This window comes from Telopea speciosissima, chromosome 2 (assembly GCF_018873765.1).
Source record: "Telopea speciosissima isolate NSW1024214 ecotype Mountain lineage chromosome 2, Tspe_v1, whole genome shotgun sequence".
NCBI lineage: Eukaryota > Viridiplantae > Streptophyta > Magnoliopsida > Proteales > Proteaceae > Telopea > Telopea speciosissima.
This window is the reverse complement of record NC_057917.1, coordinates 4,238,748-4,251,720: the sequence shown is the minus strand read 5'-3', so window position 1 is coordinate 4,251,720 and position 12,973 is coordinate 4,238,748. Positions and strand designations below refer to the sequence as shown.

Below are 12,973 nucleotides of genomic sequence, written 5' to 3'. Positions count from 1 at the left end.
GATCGATTCGATATCAGATGCTAAGGATGTTAAAGTTCAGTTCAAATTGATTGGATTGATCGAAATCGACAAGTTCAATCTGGACCAAACAGAACCTTTATCGGTTTAATTTAATGTTGGGATTTTATGGAACCGGTAGAAACCAAGACCAGACTGATAGTAACCCGATAAGAAACTTAAAAACCTAAGAAAAAACGCTAGGATTTTCCTATCAATTTCTTTATGCATACATGTAAACCTGAAACTAAACCGGAACGAAACTGATTACAAATTGATATAGAAAAAACCGATTAGAGATTGGACCTAAATCGATCGGAACATAAAACTTCCTTAATGGTCTAGTTTTGGGTTGGCACAGTAATAAACCGATCGATTGATACTCTTACCCGATACCCTGTTATTACAATCTTGGTCCCCCAACGGATCAATCCAACTCCAGCCCCACAAGGTTTTGCATTGATTCGGATACCCGGATCTGTGAGATTGCAATTATTATTCTTAATAGAGTATTAGGCTATTAGCTGTTGTAATGGGATTTTTTTTTTCTTCTTGTAAAAGGGGTTTCAAGTTACGACAAGGAAAAGTGGGGGAGGTTTTAGGTTTGAGAGTTCTTAATTAACTTTCGGAAAGGGTAACCAAGAGTGGTCATGTGTTGATTAGTGGTGCTTCCTTGGTAGGAGGAGCGTTGTCCCCGGTCCTACAAGCATATGCACTTGGGAATGTGAAAGATAATTTTTTTCTTAAAATGCGTCTTAACTCTTAAGACTATTTGTTTAAGTTTTCGGGAAAAGTAGTAGAATATTAGCTAAATTTAAGGTTTTTGGGTTTTTATTAGGACTTTTATTTTTGGTTGGAGGAGAGGGGGTGAGGTTTAATCATGGTCGCGTGTGGTCCATGTGCCTAGACATAGGGCCACGAGAATTGACCGCCCCATCTCATGAAAAGACAGAAATTTTTGAGGGCACAACGGTCATTTCATGTAGCCCTAGGTCTAAGCGCAGAGGTCGCAGGGCCGCACACGACCAGGTAGCATCCTCTTGCCCCATTTTTTAATCCTTCTTTTGTAGGCACAATTTTAAATCTTGGTATCATATTGGCATATCGGTCAATACAATTAGTACCGTCGAGTCAAACCCAATATCGATACAACTACGTATAGGTTAGTGGTCAATTGTGGAATGTAGGGGTTTCTTTCTGATTTTCTATACCTATGTTCCGAGGTGAGGGCCACAAGACTCGAACCCAAAATCTCCTGGTGAACATTGATAACCTTGGACATAAAAAGTAGGGATGTAAACGGATCGAATTCAGTCGGATAGTGGCATTATCATATTCATATCCGATTATATTCGGATGGATTCAGATAATATCCTATCGGTTTTCGAACGGATTTGGATAATTTCTGGATAGTGATTTTTTTAATACAGGTTCTTCTAAATGGATATGAATACGGATCGAATACGATTTTTTGACTATTCGTTGACATATTTACCCTTTTTATGATGAGGGTTAGGGTTGAGACTTGAGAGTTCAGTAACTACCCTTTCTTCTACTCTTCTTAGTCTTTTATTTGCTTTTGATTTTTTAATAGATATGTAATTCCATGTATCATATTGCATAAAACAATATATATAAACCAATAGCAAATCTAGAATAAGAATCACATTATCTTAACTTATAAATTTATAAAAATAAGATAACAAAATCCAATAAGGTAACTTAAAAGGATAGACAAACACAGAGTTATATTTTAGATATTTAATTACCGTCGGACTGCTAAACAAATCGGATAATAATCGATCGGATAGGGGGATTATCATATTCGTATCCGATTAATTTCGAACGGATTCGGATTCTCCTAAACGGATACGAATGAGGATCGAATACGGATTTACGAATATCCATTTACATCCCTAATAAAGGGCATTCTATACCTAGTTTTCTTACACAAATGTTACGAAAGAATCTTCTTAACAAACATCTAGATCCACCGCATGATAGGTTAGACGGGGTTGAATTTTTATATACAGATAAACACCAATGTCGTCGCCTGCCCACATATCAAATTTCAGACTAATCTAAGTTTGCTAAAAAAAATTTATGGACAGATAAACACCAAGGCTCTGTTTATTTCGGTATTACTTGAAAATTTTCACTTACAAAAAAAAAAACTAGATGTAAAATTTTAAAGGGAGAATGTTTTCTGTGCCGGGGGGGCAGGCTGCGCCTACACACATGGGGGTGGGCACAATAACCACCCTGCCCCCTGAGTGGTAGGCCCATGTGTCTGGGCGCAACCTGTGCTTCGGCACAGAGAACATGAGCCCAATTTTAAATGTTGGAAAGTGTTGCAATGTTTGTTTTTTTATGAAAACAAATATTAAAAAACTTTTCAACATGTAAAATTTTACATTTATGAAATAAAATTTACCGTAAAAAAATTTTCAGATAAAATTTTACGTCGAAACTAACGGAACCTAAATAACAAAACAATGAATTTGAAAAATGAGAAACTAGGGCTATGATGTTAGCATTTTCACTTTTTCAGTTTGAGGTTGAAGGGTGATTGATGCTTGAGTTGGCTTAGTGTGAACGTAAGACTTGAACGAATTGACCCAGAATGTAGGACAAAATTGACTTCACTCTGTCAGATCTAACGCAAACTTGACCAGTTTAATCTACTCGTTGTGTACCATGAGTTCTCATTTTTTAATAACATTTTTCTTTTTGGTGGAAAACTAGCAGAAAGAACGAACTACCATGAATAAAATGGATCTGGATCCTCTACTGCCTAGCTGCCCGGTAGCATCGTGCTGTCCAGACGGGGCATTGCATGCAATGTCCGCCTTATCCCTGTCCAAACGCCTTGCTCAAGTGAGGGTAAAGCGGTCTTTGCGTGCAGTGCCATGTCTGGGTAGCATGGTCCTGCCGGGCAGCTAGGCAGTAGAGGATCCAAATCCGAATAAAATAGACACGGTCCTTAAACCGTACAAACAATTTATTTGTGATATTTATGTACCATTTACCATTAAATAGAAAGGGAGGAAGCTAAAGTGCATGTAAGGGCATCAACATAGATACGATTTTTTATTGGAAAAAATACATACCGATCCCCTGAGGCTTGCCCTAAATATAGTGCGACCTTGTATGTTTTTAAAATATACTGTGACCCCCTGAGTTTAGGGTACTTGTTACACTCAACCCCACTTCGTTAGAGCATTCCCGTTAGTTGATGATGTGTTGATCATTGATGCCTTAAAATGACAAATATACCCTTTAATGGGGTGTGAGCTTACCATTTTACCTATAGGGCAGCCCAAACTTCACACCCCTTCCCCTGCTACTCGAATTATTCACAGGTTTAGGCCATCTTCAACTCCATCCCCTGTTACTCAAATCATTCACGGGATAAGGAAGATGGGGTTTATGGTTCTTGCTGTGGACGATCTGCTGAGGCCATCTTCAATTCCATCCCCTTTTACTTGAAACACTCGTGGGATATGGAAGAAGGGGGTTTAGGGTTCTTGCTATGGCAATTTGCTGAGGCCATCACCGACGACTTGTACGATTAAGGTTCGAATCTAAGATATTATGGTTCAAAGCTATAAGTTTTTTCAATCTGTATGAGATTTTAGGGTTCGAAGCTACAATTTTTGTAAATCAAATGAGATTTTAGGGTTCAAAATGATATTTTAAGGCTCAAATATGAGAACCAACGTTATTAAAATGCTAGTTGATTTGGTATATTGATTTTAGGGTTTGAGAAGAGATTTAAGGGTTCGAGAAGAGAGGGACAATTGAGATGAGGGAGTGAAAAGAGAGAAAAGAGAGCTAATGGCAGGTGGAGAAGGGCATATTTGTGCGTCGGAGTTGCAGGAGTTGCAAGTCCTGTGTTTGTGGAGACGAGAACAAGTTTGAATGTTCGGTTGCAGCTTGCGGGGAAGAAGGATATGACAACGATAAAGAGGATTCGAATGGGTTCTTTTAATAAGGGTTAGAATTGGATTATTTTAATTGAAGGGCAAAATTGTCATTTAAATTTGAAAAAATTACATGATTAGCTACTTTTGGGTTTTCAATTACAAAACTGTCCACCCTATGTTTGAGTTAACAAAAATAGACAAAAAGAAGTTTAGTTTTACAAAACTAGACAAAACAATGACTCTCCTTCATCCTTCGTCTTCCTTCCCCTCCAAAAAATCTCTTTTTTGTTTCCTTTGTTACTTGGGGTAGCAGAGAATGGCGTTGGCTGGGACAGGGGTCAGGTTGTAGGGATCGGAGGATGCTTGGGCGAAAAAGCAATGGCAGCGGTAAAAAAGTCTAAAAAAGTAAGTGTGGGAGGGAGAGACACTATTTTGTCTAGTTTTGTAAACCTTAACTTGTTTTTGTCTATTTTTGTTAACTCAAACATAGGGTGGACAATTTTGTAAATAAAAACCCAAAAATAGCTAATCATGTAATTTTCCTTTTAAATTTTATGCTTAACACCATCACTTAAAGGTGTTCGGTATATATTTTAGATACACAGGGGGTCACATTGTATTTAAGGTAAACATTAGGGGGTCACCGTGTAATTTTCCCTTTTTTATTTCATGGGAGGAGGGGGTAGGGCAATACTTTTGTGTACTCTTATTTTTGGGTGCAGGAGCCACACAAACAGATAGTTTTCTTTTTCCCTATTATATGTTTGTTACTATTTATCTACTCATGTAGATTCGAGAGTCATTGAAGCTCCTTTCTTTTTCCCTATTATATATTTGTTACTATTTATCTACTCATGTAGATTCGAGAGCCATTGAAGCTACTCGACTCATGAACTTTTGGGTCGAGTTGTAAAACAATGTTATCACTAAGGTTGTTGGGTTTGATGTCTTTCATCAGACCGGTTGATGGGTTTTGTTTAACAGTCTAATTTGGATTTTCCGCTAGGGTCTTCTAATGGAGAAGGTGATGAGTCTTAAAGGAAGTTAGGAGTACTTGAGTCTTCCAAGTAATGGAGTCTTCAAAGTGGATGTTTCCAAGAAAATGGAAAACTGTAGAGTCTTCCAAGGAGGTGGAGTCTTCCAAAGTGTGGAAGAGGAGTCTATAAAATGAGAGAGATGTCTACCAAAGGAGTTAGAAAAGAATAAGTAGCCTGGAGTATAGAGATACACCGAGGTAGAAAAAGAAAAAGCGAGTAAGTGACCAGGTAACAAAGGGTAAGAGAGGATGTAGACCAGGTAACAAAGGGTAAGAGAGAATGTACAAGAGACTTAGGTTTGGGTATCAAATTGTAAGAACTATACTGTATCTTGTCTCTTGTTCTTAGTGAAAGATTGAATCACTTCATGGACATAGGCATTATTGTTGTACCACGTAAATCTCATCTCCTCTTGTGTTTGTGCTTATTTATTTTCCATGCTCATAGATCCTACACAGACGTTTATGCGTGTTCTATACATATGGACATATACAGTTTTGTATATTGTACATGGTTTCGTACTCATGTTGAAAACAGAACATTTTTTCCACCCTAACAGAGGTAGCACTTCAAGTGGTACTTTTGGGTAACAATCACCTTCACATTAGGAACCCTCCAACCATGGGAGGAACCTTACAAAATAGTTGGATCAAAATGACTGCCTCAAACTTACTCTCATCCAACAATAGTAGGGGCGTAGCCATCATGGTCAATGAAGTGGGACACAAAGGGTATAATGAGGATGAACCCAGTTTCCCTTCACTAAATGGGATCTGACCGAAAAAGGTTTTTTCCGATCTCATACAATAGGAGATGGGAGTTTATGATGAACTCAGAATCAAATCATAGTATCACATCACCAATGGTAAAGAGAACCCACAGGTGAAGGAAAACTTAATCCATATGAGGATCCAATTTCATGGAGGATTTTGATGCAGAAATAATATGGACATGTGCTATTGACTATCACATGGATTAGATTGGAATCACAGGAGATCTAAGTCAAATAAATGGGGTGAATAGCAACTACTCTGTTTAATCAAAACTTAAAAAATTTGTACTATAATCAGAATCTTGGCTTCAGGTTAAATGTGTAAATGGTCATCTTCTCTGATAAGCAATTAAATTGGGACCCTCTTGTCCAACTTATAATTCTCACTGAAAGTTTTACAAATATGTTGGCTCAGAAGATAAAATACCCTTTCATTTAGCTCTGTCTTATTCCAAATTATTAGCATCAAACTGTAATGAGATTGTGTATTATACAGAGAGAATAGTGAGAACAGACCGTATAGTGTCTACACAACCATGCAGCTAGTCGTCAATCACAAAGGTGACTCCATCCTTGAAGTAATACTTTGTATGATCAACCACCTACACAGAAGAGGAGAAGATATTAGAGCCATCAATATTTGAACATTGCGTGGATGAATTCCTGCATATACATGTTATATGTTTGTGTGCTTAATTGCTCCACAAGGATCAGTAACACCGGATGCTGCTTGTATTATATGGGTTTTGTGTGTATTTCAGTGTATATGACACTAAAATTTATAAGTAGGAACAGCCAAATAAGGCCACCAAATCTTAAATGTGAGTTCTATATATCCAGTTATTGAACTTTCATATCCAAATCAACAACAGTATGATAGGATCAATTAAAATTTGGATACCCGTGAGTTAACAATTGGAATACTTTCAGTGTGTATTTTTGTAATAAAGTATCCCAACAGAGTTCAAGAGAGGAAATCACCAGCCTCTGTAAGGATCTCTCCGTCTCATTCTACATTGACAAATTAAGTGGGAATTATGTTGCCCAATTATTATGCATAGATTTAAGGAAACTTCATACCATGCATATTGAAGCCAGCATCACCTACTTTTTTGTTTTCAATAAAATAAGCCAGTATCACTTACAGGAACAAGGAGCTACTACACTACTCAATGGCTTTAGGCAGTCAAACCCTGTTCCAGAAACGCATCCTTTTCATAAATTAGTGATTTCTGTTTTATCCAAACTCCCACATCCCCTATCCGACTGTAAATGAGGAGCTGCAGTCTCTTATGTTTCCCTATCCACCAGTAACAACTTTTCACCCAGTTATGAGAAATTATTTTCTCCACACTCATTCTGCCATGTGGAAGGATTGTCACAGAGTTCTATCATCCATGTTAATCCCATGTTCTCCATGCGTCGGACATTGGTCATGTGGTTATATATAAAATTTTGAAGTCAAATTTACAATCTTCTATTAGTAAACAAAACAAAAATGGTTAGGATTGGTTGAGTAGGCTACAAAATTTCAATTCAAAAACTTAAAAACTAAAATTCAGATTTGAGGGCTTTGAACCAAGGCTCACTTGATACACAATCCACATTGGGTTGGTCCTCTCTGAGCCAAAATTTCATGAGGTAGGATCAACTAATGTGATCAGATTTTGTATGTGAAATGGCTATGGATCAGCCAATTGTACCAATGGATTAGGCAAATCAATCTAACTCAGGATCTGCTGAGACCAATCTAATCCCCAATTTTGAAACCAAGTTCTGCATTAAAAGAAGAAATAGAATTCTAGTGCTACCTAGTGGAGAAACTAAAGAGAAAATAAGAACAATAAAAGGAGCCTCACTTCTCTTCTTGAGACAAAATGCAAATCATAACAATCAAAGCTTTAATATAGCCACAACAATAAGAAGCATGCAAATACATGATACCGTAAACCACGGCTTTGAGAGAAGCTCATACTGAACTCAAAGATCATCAAGAGTTCCAGCCTCTAAAGTGCTGTAAGATTGGTAGGTCAAGCCAGTTCTTGGCCTCTAAAACACAGAAAGCAACTTCACTTCTTACATTAATTTAGAATAAACAATAGAAGTTTCAGTATAAGAACCTATAATAAAGTGATTCCATTGCACATGAAACAGCAACAGATTTCAAAACAAAATAGTAAGGAGTCCTAATAATCCAGAAACATACAACGCCAAATATGGATCCCCAGGACAGGTACCAGAAGAAAGCACTCCTTGGGTTGTTGCACCATGGACCATGTGGGACCCAATTGAGGGCTCAAAGTTCTTTTAGATCTGCAACTATAGAGCCAAAAATAAAGTAGACCCATCTGACCACTAACTGGGGTAGAATCCAATTTCATCTAAACAATATGCTCAGTGCCATGTACCAATATACAAAGAATTTCAGTGGTGATGTTTATACACCATTCCTCACTTGTATCTTTTCGCCCTAATTTTTATCTTATGGGTCTTCTTGCTCTAGTTATGAATGGAATAATTACTCATATTCAAGAGTGCCTCAGAGAATATGATTTCCAAATGACAAATTGATAGACGAGATAAGAGGGGGCAAATGTGGGACAATATGTCTGAAAGGGATACCCTGGAATACAATGATAACATAAGTCAAACTAATACAAAGTATATGCAGACAAATATTAGGAATGACAGGAATTGACAAGGTGTTAATTTATGGGGGCAATTTCTTAGATCTACTTTGTCTGCATAAGTGTAAAACAAAGTCAAACCTACTTATTTAGTAATTAATTTTCTTATCTCATAGATCTAGGAAATTTCCCCTAATTTCAATTATCTTTGTTTGGGTTATTTACAAGGAAAGCCCAGATAGAGGAGCATTTGGTGCATAGAATTAGAGCAAACAAGATATGATTCATAAGGCCAGTGCATAATGATAAATCTAAAGGACCACTAAAGAATTTCTCAACATATCTATTTTCCCAAACTTGATAAAATCTTTGTTACCCATCTAACAGAATATAAGGCACGCATAATGATAAGTTGGGGACCATAGTTGCAGGAAAGCATGGTACATAGTGTAGAAGCCATTGTTTCTCATTTCTCTCATTCAAAGTCATTATATTAAGGTTTTACCGGCTTCACACTTCGAACTATTGAATCATTTCTCATTTTCACTTCCCACTATGATACTATGGTTGGGACCAATTGATAAACAATCAAGAAGGGGATCTCCTATTGAAAAATTTAGGCTATAGAAATGGCTAGTGTAACATCTCCTCATAGACTGTCAGTGAGTGACAGTTTGTCTACCCACCTGTTGGGACCAATCAAGAAGGGGATCTCCTATTGAAAAATTAAAGCTATAGAAATGGCTAGTGTAACATCATCTCATGGACCGTCAGTGAGTGACACTTTGTCCACCCACCTGAAATGAGCAAAAATGATATAGCTACAATCATCCAGTCTGTCAGTGACAATTTATCCATCTGCCTGAGAAGTGTGTTAAATTTGATGGCTTCAACCATCCAGTCATCCACTCATATTCTTTGTCAACCTTTTATCTTCTCCTTCAAGCATGAATCTCTCAGTTGGCTTACCTAGTGGAATCCATGTTATCCAGTTGCAGTTTGAAGATTTGAACTTCAAATTTATCAACAAAAATTACATTCAACTCAAATAAGCCTCATCCAAATTAATTGGGGTTGGCCACAGGAACCTGCTTTGCCATTCCACCCTGCTTAAAGCCATAGCAGCTGTTAACTCATAAGCACTTATGTCCTTCCTCCCCACTTCAACCATTTAACAGAAGACATCTTTGCCTTCCCCTTACCTTTTTACTGCTTCAGTTTGCACCATGCTGATCCTTCCACGTACCTTTTCTGGTCTTTGTTGCACTTGTCTGAATCATCTCAATTGACCTTCCCTCTTGCCACCTTTGGTGTGGCTCACAAGTTCTCTCAAAATGTATATTTATTTCTAAGTCTATCCATCCTAATCTAGCCAGTCAAAATTATCAACAAAAACAAATGCTCTAACTCCTGACAGTTTATAATTCAATGAGTTGAAGAGAGGAACAAGCAGGGAACAGATATTTAAGATGTCACTCAAGTGTACCCAAGATATGAAAGGGAAAGCAGTTTGACATGGGGAAAGGGAAACACTCACATTGGTATTGCTGAGCTCCAAATTGTAGAATTCCATTGTCTCTGATTTGAATAAAGGGCCCGCATGCCATGTTCCGATGTTAAGCTTCAGAAACTTGGGACCCGTAATACGGAAAACAAGGACATCATCAGGATGAGGGGGCACATAATAATGGCCACATTTTGAGTGCACAACTTCTTGGTCTTCTTGAGGGACCTTTTTTTCTGGATCCACAATAGAACCCTTAGCAATACCAAGATACCAAACATGGCCACCAACAGAACCAAGGCATTGAGTGACATTTGCATGATGGGTGATCGAATCAAATGTAAGTGGCCGAGTTTCAAGACGCATAATGTAGAACCTGCCAAAATGCAAAAGTGGGCCATTATTAATATTCAATTCCTATAACATGGAAAGGGAGAGGGGGAGATATGCCTTCTCTATTCAAACGTGGTTTGAATCCTTTCTACTCGCTGTGATTTATGATAGAAAGTGATTTTGTAACATTGACTCCACCTTCGTGAAACGGGAGTGACCCTAGCTGGAAGGGATGGACGAGCTCGCTCCAACCGAGCAAGAGTGGGGAACTTTTTGAACTACATTTAGATCTTCCTTCCGACTGACCAAAAGGGCTATCTTATTGTTGATTCTTGTTAGAGGACCTTATCTACCTACTGAAAGAAAAGAAGGTTACTGCTCTATTGCCTGACTTGACTGACTAGACTGCTCTTTAAGGGAAGGGCGTCATGCACGTTGTGATTTGGCCCAATAAAGAATGTCTACTAAACCATAGCGCAATGGATCAGATGCACTTTAACAGCTTCCATCTGATCCGTAAGATTATTATGTGACATCAGGGAGGCTGGGGGCATGACCCATGAAGCTTTCATGTTTCATCTTATCACAGAGCCCCAGGACGTAGCATCTCTGAAGAAATACATTACATCCACTGGACAACTAGATCGGTGAATCTTTAGAAGATAGCATCTTTGAGGGAATACATTATACCCACTGGACAACTGGTCGGTGAATCTTTAGAAGAAAACTGAGACAACCAAGGAGTACTAAGGGCAGCCATGCACTTTGGCATCTATCCTATGAGAGTTAGGGATGGCTTTGGCAGCTATAGTATGAGGGCTAGGGATGTCATTCTTTGAGTCATTTGATCTTTTCCTTTCGTGGTTCCTGTTTTTTCACTTTCCTTTGTTAATCTTCCTTCTTCCACACATTTACTAACTTTCATCCTGAACAAATTTCACCCTATTGACAGAATAAAATTTAAGTATTGAAAAGAAGATGAACATATTGAAGAAAATGGTAGACTAATAATTTAATCGCCGATAATTCAATTCAAGAAGTTCCATACACGATGGTTTCTCTGACCAAGGTAGGCTCCCTGAAATTGGCATTTGGCCAACGTCAATCCAGAGCATTCCCCATCTATTCAAAGGTTGAAATGGCAAGATAAGCCACCCATGCGGCTTAAGTCAAAGGCCAAAACCATGCCAAGATTATACGCTTGAACATGGATGATTCGTTCAAAGTCCCAACTACGAATTGTGGCAACGAAGGAAGGTACGATGTTCTTCCCCAAATCCTAAATTTTAACTGTGTAAGCATTAATAGAACGGTGAAATTTCTCTAACTCTACGAGTCCAAGCCACTGAAGGCCATGGATTTTGATAGGAAGCTAATTCAACTTGTTCGAATAAATGCAAAATAGAAAGATCTAGTGTGCTTGTTAACAGAGAAAATAAAGCTAAATCGAGGGTTTGAGCCATTTCTACCACTTCACCCTTCGCTCACGAGATATACTAATCTGGAACCCTTACATTCTCAGCTGCAATTCGAGTGATGCGATAGAAACTACGGTTACTGAAAAATTGAAAACCCAAACAAATAGAAGAGAAGATGAAATGATTGAAATGAAAGAAAGAAATAAAAAAAAAAGTATACCTTGGAATGCCTCGACTGATGTCTAACTGCGCATCCTTAGGCCCAAACTCCTCACCGTCGCCAGATACCTCGATCACCTGACCAAATTCTTTGAAACTCTCCGGAGTCGCTTCGATTGCAGTTCGTTTCACTACCGTCGGAGAAATGGTTTTGTCGGAGGAAGCCATAGAGACTTGGGTTTTTCTTGTTTGGAATTTGAGTGATTCCTCTAAGTATGAAATCGAAGGTGTTTTTATTAGATTTTGGCTATGGCGTGAATCTTGTTACTTGTGGGTTTTTGCATGATTCATCTCTTTCTTTGAGATATTTGTCGCCAAAATTGTTTTGGCATCGCATCGTTTATCTTTATCCGGACCGTTTGTGCACAGTTCACTTTGGCTTTTGGCATTGTGAGAGAGTTCCCGCGCTAAAAGGAAAAGGTGATGAAAAGCGGCCTCTAGTGAGGGTGTTAAACGGTTCAGTTTCGGTGGGGTTCGGTTCATTATAAGGATTTTTATGTAAAATCAGAATTGAACCGTTTATTAAACAGTTTTAATTATTGAAATAAAAATCATTTATTAAACGATTTTTATTTTTTGGTTTTTAAATGGTTGCGATTGATCGATCCTATTGCGTCAAGAAACATTTAGTAGGTCCTCCAAGAGTGGGACCTGCACAGAATAATAGACAAACAAAGGAGATGAGTGTCGGTGGGGTGTCGATAAGAGATTCTTTGATGCCTAAGTTAGGTCTCTTTAGCAAACAAATGAAACAGTAAGAGTTAGAAGAGTCTGATCCCCTGCATAGGGTGTTACCTTCCCTTTTATAGGGTTGTCGTGATGATGTAGAGGTCTTGATGTGACCAACGATAGAGCCCTCCTCAGGGGAGGAAATGGAGTGTTTCTCTATCTTAGATGTTTATCTTATGTCTGGAGAGTTCCATGTAGAGAACGCTTTATCGGGGAAGGCCTCTTACATGCGTAGGGGTTTCTTTCGGTGAGCATCAATAGATGCTCATAAATGCAGTGGAGATATGGAGAGTGGCTTCCTTCACTAGATCGCCACCTTCTTGATGGTTCTTGATGTGCCAAGGTATGCTTACACCTATCTGAGAAGCGATGTGTTAGGGCGTGTAGAGTTGCCTTTGATAGGCTTCTTGA

At 38.3% G+C, this 12,973-nt stretch overlaps 1 protein-coding gene across 1 annotated transcript; it reads right to left on the bottom strand.

Moving 5' to 3' along the window:
- Positions 1–6,138: 6,138 nt before the first annotated feature.
- On the bottom strand, positions 6,139–12,054 carry LOC122653096. The gene is made up of 3 exons (XM_043847024.1): positions 11,835–12,054; positions 9,897–10,239; positions 6,139–6,334 (listed from the first exon to the last, which is right to left on the bottom strand). The coding sequence occupies exons 1-3, from the start codon at positions 11,999–12,001 to the stop codon at positions 6,275–6,277; spliced, it is 570 nt and encodes a 189-aa protein (XP_043702959.1). The 5' UTR covers positions 12,002–12,054; the 3' UTR covers positions 6,139–6,274.
- Between the last annotated feature and the right edge of the window lie 919 nt (positions 12,055–12,973).

Coding starts and splice junctions, on each gene's coding strand:
- LOC122653096 (XM_043847024.1), bottom strand. CDS start 12,001: ATGGCTTCCTCCGACAAAACCATTTCTCCGACGGTAGTGAAACGAACT. Junction 10,240..11,834: donor ATCAGTCGAGGCATTCCAAG/GTATACTTTTTT, acceptor GCATTTTGGCAG/GTTCTACATTATGCGTCTTG. Junction 6,335..9,896: donor TGGAGCTCAGCAATACCAAT/GTGAGTGTTTCC, acceptor TCTTCTGTGTAG/GTGGTTGATCATACAAAGTA.